At 46.4% G+C, this 8,534-nt stretch overlaps 1 protein-coding gene across 1 annotated transcript; it reads left to right on the top strand.

The window, feature by feature from the left end:
* The first annotated feature begins 1,401 nt into the window (after nucleotides 1-1,401).
* On the top strand, nucleotides 1,402-8,534 carry LOC135818921 (uncharacterized). The gene is made up of 5 exons (XM_065332105.1): nucleotides 1,402-1,602; nucleotides 4,308-4,568; nucleotides 5,215-5,421; nucleotides 6,290-6,511; nucleotides 7,768-8,534. The coding sequence occupies exons 1-5, from the start codon at nucleotides 1,479-1,481 to the stop codon at nucleotides 8,106-8,108; spliced, it is 1,155 nt and encodes a 384-aa protein (XP_065188177.1). The 5' UTR covers nucleotides 1,402-1,478; the 3' UTR covers nucleotides 8,109-8,534.

Raw genomic sequence — 8,534 nt, 5'->3', positions numbered from 1 at the left:
GGGGTTGATTCCATTGCATTGGCGATGACGATCACGTGCCTAGATTACGTCATGGGAGTGGTGCGATATTGCAGGAGCAGCTTGATTGGTTGTACCGAATGCGGGACTGTTACTTCGCGGCTTCGTGGTCTCTGCGGCTTTGAGGGTTCCAGTTCCTGCGACGAAAACCTCGAAAGCCAGAACTTGCCAAACCAGAATGGGAGATTGTATTGTTGTTGTGCCGATTTCCGAACTAATGCAGCATTCCGATTGGATATTGTCATTGGATACCTTGACTGGCCATACCGGCCTGGATCTAGCGCTCCATGCCAAGACCATGGAAAGACAGTCGCCGACGTCATTCTACTGTTCGCCTAGACGTTGATGAACGAAGGTAAACTGGGGCGTGGGTTAGCGAGGGGAACTACCGTACATCGGCGGGAAAATCAGCGTAGGGTTCCGCCCTCCCAGCTGCGGCGTGGGTAGTGGTAGCTTATAGTTATACCAGTGGTACGGGTATGTGTGCACTACCGCACATTTGCATGCTGGCCCAGAAAGCAGAGCCTGACTCATCGCAAGATATAGATATCCCCTGGAACTTCATTGCACACGCAGTGTGTGCATGTATGATAATTATTATCAAATGCATGTACATGTACGCTTTACATGTACGTCATAAATGACATAATTGTGGATCTTGGTCGCTTTCCGACTGGGAGGTCGCGTCAGCGACTGAATGTTACGGACGATGTACGATGTACATATACATCAATAGTGGGACATGGCGAATGAAGGAATGTGATTCCCATAGCGTGTACATAATACGTACAATGTATATCAATCCACATCTTACGCGCACCGATTCATCAATGGCATTGGCGACAGTAAGCAATGCTGTGGCATGTGCGGAGTGTTCATTTGTCTTCTTTTTTTATCGCAGTGCACATACCTACGCAAGAAGGGGAAACAAAACAAAGACAAAATACAATGGGCGTATAGGCGCTATAATTATGAGCTGCGCTGAGGTGCGGTGGACTCCCCCGACCAAGTGTCTTGGGATCGGCGTACACGTTAGTTTGGATCTTTGCAAACTCGTACACTGTACACAATGCCATCACAGCCAACGTTGTCACTCACCGTGGCAACCTAGTCTAGGACATACTCGCATTGTACGGAGGAATACATGGCCAAAAACAGGTTGGGATCGCGTTCGGACAGTTACATGAAGATCGTCGATCCGCGCTTGCCGAACTTCATCGGATTGGCTGAACACGGAGCACGGGAGCTTTCCTGGAAACATCCCATAGTCCCGTGAGCCGGTATAAAAGCAGAGAGCAGAGTACAGCCCGGTCCACAACATTTGGAATATTTCCGAATCCAATCGATTTCCGCTGTTGAGACTAGAGCATCAGAAGGAACAGAAAACCGTGTCGACCTCCAAAACGGCGTGAATCATCCCAATTGTGGTTGGGCAGGTTCATAAAGAAGGTATTGCCAAGATGCTGTTCCTACGTGCAGCCATGACCCTTTTGGTTGTACATACCTTGTCATCCCCACCTTGCCATCGATTTTCACATGCTAGCCCCAACCAGAACGAGCAGCGAGAGGTGAACGAGAAAGAAGGTGGGTGTGTATGTTTCAAATCTTTATTCTAACAATGGCCTGTGGTCAATAAGAAATACCTGTATTAATAGTGTGATTTACATAACATGGAGGGTTTGGAATGAGTCTTGTTGTTGTTGTTGTTGTTGTTGTTGTTGTTGTTGTTGTTGTTGTTGTTGTTGTTGTTGTTGTTGTTGTTGTTGTTGTTGTTGTTGTTGTTGTTGATATTTTATTTTATATCACCTACCAAACGGGCAATGCTGCCCAACAGTATGATTGCGATATAGTAACGGCCAAAAGCCAAGAATACAACAAGCCTCTACGAAAGAGAGAATAATGATGGGTGTACATGTACATGTATATTGTGTTCAATGACGAGTACTGTCACACACAACTGCTGAACGCGTGCACTGAGATTTGCTTCACGTGAAAATGGGCATCCACTGATGAGAATGGGTCGGAAGGCTTTTGGGAAATGTGTGAGTCGACTGAGCGCTGCGATTTGCAACCTTGCTGCTGCAATGTATGTATTATGACATGTTTCTCTAGGTAAATAGGTATTATGTATGTGATATGCAAAGTGATAGAATTTTTGAGTATCTGAAGGGTCATTCCCCCCCCCCCCCCCCTTTCCACTGCAAAATGAAAATTCTGACAAGATTTAGAGTCCTTGGGTACTAGTCAAGCTACACGTAGCTTTCAAAGGGAAGTCAATTAATTACACTGTGCGTGCAGTTGATGTTTATCTCCTGCCAGAGCACGTGCGACGATGGAACGAAATGGCCACGTTTGGGGATTTCCTTCATGTCAGGGGTGCATGTATATTATGTACACCTACCTAACCGATACTGCTGTATCTGTATACCAGCACATGCCATTGTACTGGTACATTGCGATTGCACGAGAAGTAGGACACCGTTTACAAAATGTGATCATTGTGAAACTTCAGTATACCGTTACGTTCAAGGGACATGACGATCAGTGCATTAGAGCTTAGAGGCCAGGCACTCTTTTTCAGAGGTCAAATGATAGCCCAAGGATACCCAGGGTCCTAAACACAGAACTACCTCTGTTATCCAATGCAAAGATGAAAGTGCATTCCTTGAGCTTTATAATGTACTTTCAAATCAGCCCAGGGACTTGTTTTAATTAAACTAGAAGTAGACTTGACAAGTGCCTCTTATTCTCGTGTAACTTCAAACATGCCGTCACATTTGTCACATAATAATTATTAGGGTATGTGCGGAAATGCACACATACACGTACAGTCAGAACAGAGATGACCACGGGTACCTTCCGTGTTCACAACGATGTCGATACACGTTCTAGCAATCATGCAGACAAACTCTACTGGCTACGGTCAGCCAACAGTGGGAAATCTCAGTCACGGATAGCCACAAAGGTCGCATAGCATCGAAATACAGGTTTTCAGTAACAGCGGGGCGTTCTGGCGTTCATCAGGCAAATGAGATAATTACACTACTTCGAAGTAGTCGCTACTAATCCGTAGCATATGCATTCATTTTCTTCTGCTGCAAGTAATCTTTGACGGAAGCCACTCAGTATACGCTCGGACAGGCGAGCCATCAGGGGAAACATGTGCCTGGACGTACCATGAAAAGTATGTTGACGCCGGGATTCATGTCGGAAAACGACCACTTTAGTAGTCCTTTCCGCTATATCTGCCTGAAGTGCTCAGCTGCTATTGTTCACATTCGTGATATTCTCAACGTTCGATTAGTATTCTCACACAGTTCACACAAGCGACATGCCGATTTGACACATTCCAGCGACACGAAGTCATTGGCGAGCAAGTCGAGTCAGCGCTTTCTCTGAGGAGCTACAGTGGGTGCATTCTTCCTAACATGGTCAAAGCAGAGGATCACAGAGAGATTGCTTATGGTGTTGTCGCCCCCTAGCTGAAACCCTGACTCCTAGACCACCAGGAGAAGGGATGTTTTGGCCCAATCAATTAGCATTCGGAATTCGGAGAATTCTTCAGAAGTAGAAGCACTTTGCAGCAACAAGAAAGCTCAGCGAACCGATGTTTGTTTCGGACAGACCATGCACCAGCAAAATGTATCGGCCCCGAACAGAGAACATTCCAACTCTATTATTATGACCATGCAATCAGGGCCTGATAGAGGTAAGGAATCACATCTACACATTGATGCCGATACGTCTGCACAAAATTGTATAACTTGTTCCCTTCATTAATTGAGGCAATATAGGAATCCAGGACGGGACTGACAATGCACTATAAACGCACACAGTCTCAAGCATGTGCATGTACATGCAGGGTACAGTCATAATTATTGTCACGAGTCCTGGCCTCTAATTCCCTCTTATTAAATTCACTCGATCTCATCTGTCATCACTGTGCTCAGTGTTATGTTTGACCTAAGGCTTCATTGACATTGTATTATGAAACCAACTTGTCGCCCCCTAGCTGAAACCAACGGTGTCCTATTTTCTTCCAAGTGTCGGCGGGCTAGCTCTGCGACGCTGCAAACTGCAAGCAGTTGCAACCTAGCCAATGCAGTGCATTCATAGTCTCATGTCTGCATGGTAACGCGCAGCTGATCTTCTACTGATTACGGTCTTGTTCTTGTGCACCCGGTTTTTACATCACCATGGATGACATCGGTCTCAGGACCTCTGGTAGCGTATGTTTTTTTTATCCCAGTTGATCACCATTATGATTCTGCTGTACCGGCTCTATGTAGATTCCCGTAAAACAGAGGAGTGCGGATGTGTGGACTGCGAGAGTCTGCCATTACCGAACATCACCAATGGCGACTGCCAGCGTCGCCCGCTCACGGCGGGTTCCTATCAATCGCAGGTTCGTTGCCACTGCCTGGACCGCCACACGATGTTCAAGACCAGGGGCAAAGGTGTCAGGTCCAGGGTGCATGGTGATAGCGCCAACATGCAGTGCCTGCGCAACTGCTCTGCAAGCTACTGGGCCAGCAACCTTGAATGCAGACGTAAGCACGCATGCATGGGAAAACTAATAAAACAATTATGTGTTTTGACCGTTATGTGATCAGATGAAGATGACGACTTGAATTTTACCTGGTCTGTATCGCTTGCTACTTTTATAACATTTTTCAAAATCTGGAAGGACGCAGGAAGAACGACGGCACTTTTCGCAAATGACGTGCGATGCCGGTGGAGGGCTGTTAGGCTAAGTACAGCCTGACAACTTTGAACAAGACTCTTTCTGGGTTTTTCGAGTGAATAATAATAATAATCATAGTCAAGTGGAACTGTTCCAATCCTGAGACTGAGAGGCGGACAGCGCAGTGGTGTGGGTGGATGGTGTACAATAAATCCGTGCACGGCCGAATGCTACTGCTTTCCATTCTCGCTCCTATCCTGTTGCTTCCGTTTTTTGCTCTTTTTTCTGCTTTTTCCTTTTTTTGCTCTTTCTTTGCTCTTTTTTGCTCTCTTTTTATGAAAGTGCACATATGCCTACATATAGGATGGAAGATAACAACAAGAACAGCAAGAGAACATAGGGGACTACAAAAATACAAAAACAAAACAAAAGGCGTGTAGGTGCTGTACAGCTTCACATAACAATGTTCTTGGCTCTACCCGGTGTTCCCTGATTCCTGTTTCATTTTGCAGCTACAAAGTGTCTTGATCGCCCGAGGCTTCCCAGGGGATCGGAGTTAGCTGCCAAGTGGGAGAGGGTTGGCTACGATGTTAACACGACTCTGGAGCTACGCTGCGAAAAGGGTTTCAGCATGAACGAAAAGGTACCGCAGCCTGCTCTCCTAAGGTGCACGGAAGAGGGATACTGGGTGACGGATAATGCGCCTGTGTTGTGCCAGGGTAAGTTAACCTTCTTCGTCTTTTTGTGAGAACTTGGACAAGCCACTTGTCCAGGCAAGAAGGCAGCGATGGCTGTTCATTCTGGGGAAGTAAAATAAAATAATACCAAGTTGGCAACCAACCAACAAACCTAGCAGATGGGGAACTTTCAGTAAAACAAAAATGTACATCTACATCTAAGAGCCTATATTATGTATGTAGGGATGTGCACAACGTGCCCCCAGAAGAAAGTGATATGCAGGGTCCTGAGCAATGTATTGTCCATGGGCTGCATGTACAGGTATAACACCTAGTGTATATTATAGTCCTGAAAATTAATGATGTTTCCTAGCTCGTACACCTGGCTACTGCTGGCGTTCATGTTCACGATTCTCTTTGATCAGCCCTCTGTGACCGAATGGGACCCATGGCATACATGTACCTGTTATCATTAATTTTACTGGATACCGGGTAATCCCCTGACCTAGCAGGCCCTGTTGGCCCGAAGCCCTGGGCCGTTGAAAGTGCAAATGCATGAATGTACCTATATAGAGAGGGAGGGAGGGAGAGAGAGAGAGAGAGAGAGAGAGAGAGAGAGAGAGAGAGAGAGAGAGAGAGAGAGAGAGAGAGAGAGAGAGAGAGAGAGAGAGAGAGAGAGAGAGAGAGAGAGAGAGAGAGAGAGAGAGAGAGAGAGAGAGAGAGAGAGAGAGAGACTAGAGAGACGGTACGGATATCAGACCATAAGATCGTAGGCAATTTACATTGGAAGTGATATCAAGCGTACACAGCCAAGGACTGCAGCAGAGTTGCCATCTTTTAAAAGTAACAACATGTTAATGTTTTTGTCTTGTGCATATAACACACTCATGATCTATGTTTACACTAACAGAGACATGGCTGGTAAAGTGTACGGCCGTTGACTGGTATCAGAAAGAACTGCAAGAGCGTCATCTCCTCTACAATCCGGATGCGAAATTGCTCAATCCCGGCGAGAGCGTCACGTTCAATTGCAGTAAGCCTCGCATGAGACTTGTTGGGAAGAGAACGCTGTCATGCAGCATCAGACAGGATGGAACACCGGTCCTTAGTGACGACTTTCCTCGTTGTGTCCGTAAGTCTATTTTCAAATGCCTTACATGTATGGAAATTAATAGTGGTTGCGACTTCGGTGATGATTTGTTAGGAAAGGGTTTGCTCCTCATACTGGACCTCGCGCCTTTCTGCCGACTTGACTTGACACTTGACTGACTCACAACTGCAATCCAAAGCACAAGAGAAGTCCCTCGAATCTTCGACTTGACAATCCTCCAAAAAAGCGCCACTCCCTGCTCAATACATACCCGGTAGTGCTTCGGGGAATTCAACACTCATCAGTTGAGCTTGATTAGGCGGAGGAAGGTTGTGCCTGAGGAGCACCACTTATATAGTGCTCTCTAAGCGCAAACATCACCAGGGATACAAACTTACAGAGACGCTCCGTTTCCAGCGCAACAAACACCTGGTGTATTCTGGATGGCAGTCGTGAGTCAGTCAAGTGTCAAGTCAAGTATCTTCCAGTTTATTAGTACCATTTTCTTGGAAGTGGGTATGGCACTACGTTGTAGTACATGTGCCTATTGTACTGCGTTGTTCTCTACGCTGCTATACTGTTAAATTCGATTACAATGTCTAGCGGAATCTGTCTAAGCCGGTCGGTAAAAGTGATCCACAAATTCGGTCCCCGCTCACATTGTCCATAAACGATCAGTTTACTCATTAGTGGAAGCGATACCCTTTGCTCCTAGCTTTTTGGTCCTCTGGCTGGTGTGTGTGTGTGTGTGTGTGTGTATGAGGGGAGGGGGGGGGGGCAGTTGGTACGTGTCAATGTGTTATGATAACATGACGAACATACAATGTACATGTATCTTGCATGCTGGTCTGGCATGTGATTAGCCGTCTTCCTGCTTCTGTGTCTGTGTCTGTGTGTGTCTTTCTTCTTTTTCTCATTCACCTAGCTCTTCTTTCATTCTCCTGGGTAGTTACTAACAGCCAGTGTATGGCGGAGTATTTGGTGTGGCGTGTGTGTGTAGAAAAAGAAAAATAGGGATTCACTGGCCAGAAAAAGCCACTTCAATCAGCTGTGTGGTGGATACCAGGCTAAAAATTAGTGGCGGTCAATTCATCAGCCTTGCAAGCTGTTGAATGGTGTAATCCCAGCACAAGTTGCTATGTCTAACATAGCTGTTCGCTATCATCGCTTCCGCGATGGGCATGTCAAAGGTCTAAGGTGTGGTGTGTGTGTGTGTGTGTGTGTGTGTGTGTGTGTGTGTGTGCGCGCGCGCGCGCGTGCGTGTATGTGTGTGTGTGTGTGTGTGTGTGGTGTTGTAGCTGTGAGGTGCGACACCTGGCCCCTGGTCGACATGCGCCTAGCCATGTACACACCGACTGGGGAGGAAATGCCCGCGTACGACCAGAGCATCCACGCGCCGAACTCCATTCAAGTGGGATGCTCGTCGTGTCGTTGTCACGGAAACCACGAGCCTGGCCGGACAGCCTGTACGGAGGATGAACACAAGACCCGCTGTGAAGCAGCCAGGCGGACGTTGGTATGTACCGCACCAGAGAATAATGGCGATGGCGTGTGGATGCTGCAAAAGGACGATAACAGTTTAGTGCAACAGTTCAATCTTGGTGATCTCTCCACGCCTTGCGACCTAGACGTACACTAGATCATGGGCACTGCACTATCTACAGTGTACGCGTGTGTCAGCTTCAACATACCTGACCAGATATGACCAGATATGGATTTTTTCAATTTGTTTTGACTGAGAATCACATTACCCTATGGAGCACAGCTCAGTCCCCTGACAGTTGGACAATGCAAAGGAATGATTGTAGCACGTTCGGAACGCGTTAACGGCCTCTGTTCTATGTACTCAACATTCAAAATATTACTTTATTAGGGTAGTCATGCAAGTAAATTAGCGTACTTAATAATATTATTTTCTCTAAACACATGTCCAGGAAACAGAAAATGCACATGATGAACACCATATACGCGTGGATACACATTCATGGTCTTTCTTCACACTGACTTTGTGAAAAGACCGTTGTAGTATCCTGATGGCACAGTCTCACAGATGATGTAAACTATC

This window comes from Sycon ciliatum, chromosome 6 (assembly GCF_964019385.1).
Source record: "Sycon ciliatum chromosome 6, ocSycCili1.1, whole genome shotgun sequence".
In the NCBI taxonomy this organism is placed as follows: domain Eukaryota; kingdom Metazoa; phylum Porifera; class Calcarea; order Leucosolenida; family Sycettidae; genus Sycon; species Sycon ciliatum.
The sequence above is the reverse complement of the archived record's forward strand: the minus strand, read 5'-3'. Positions and strand labels throughout refer to the sequence as shown.

What these genes read in the sequence shown, in the direction of transcription:
- LOC135818921 (XM_065332105.1), top strand. Translation starts at nt 1,479, where the DNA reads ATGCTGTTCCTACGTGCAGCCATGACCCTTTTGGTTGTACATACCTTG. An exon ending in AGAGGTGAACGAGAAAGAAG is followed by an intron (nt 1,603 to 4,307) that starts GTGGGTGTGTAT and finishes GGCTCTATGTAG; the next exon opens with ATTCCCGTAAAACAGAGGAG. An exon ending in CAGCAACCTTGAATGCAGAC is followed by an intron (nt 4,569 to 5,214) that starts GTAAGCACGCAT and finishes TTCATTTTGCAG; the next exon opens with CTACAAAGTGTCTTGATCGC.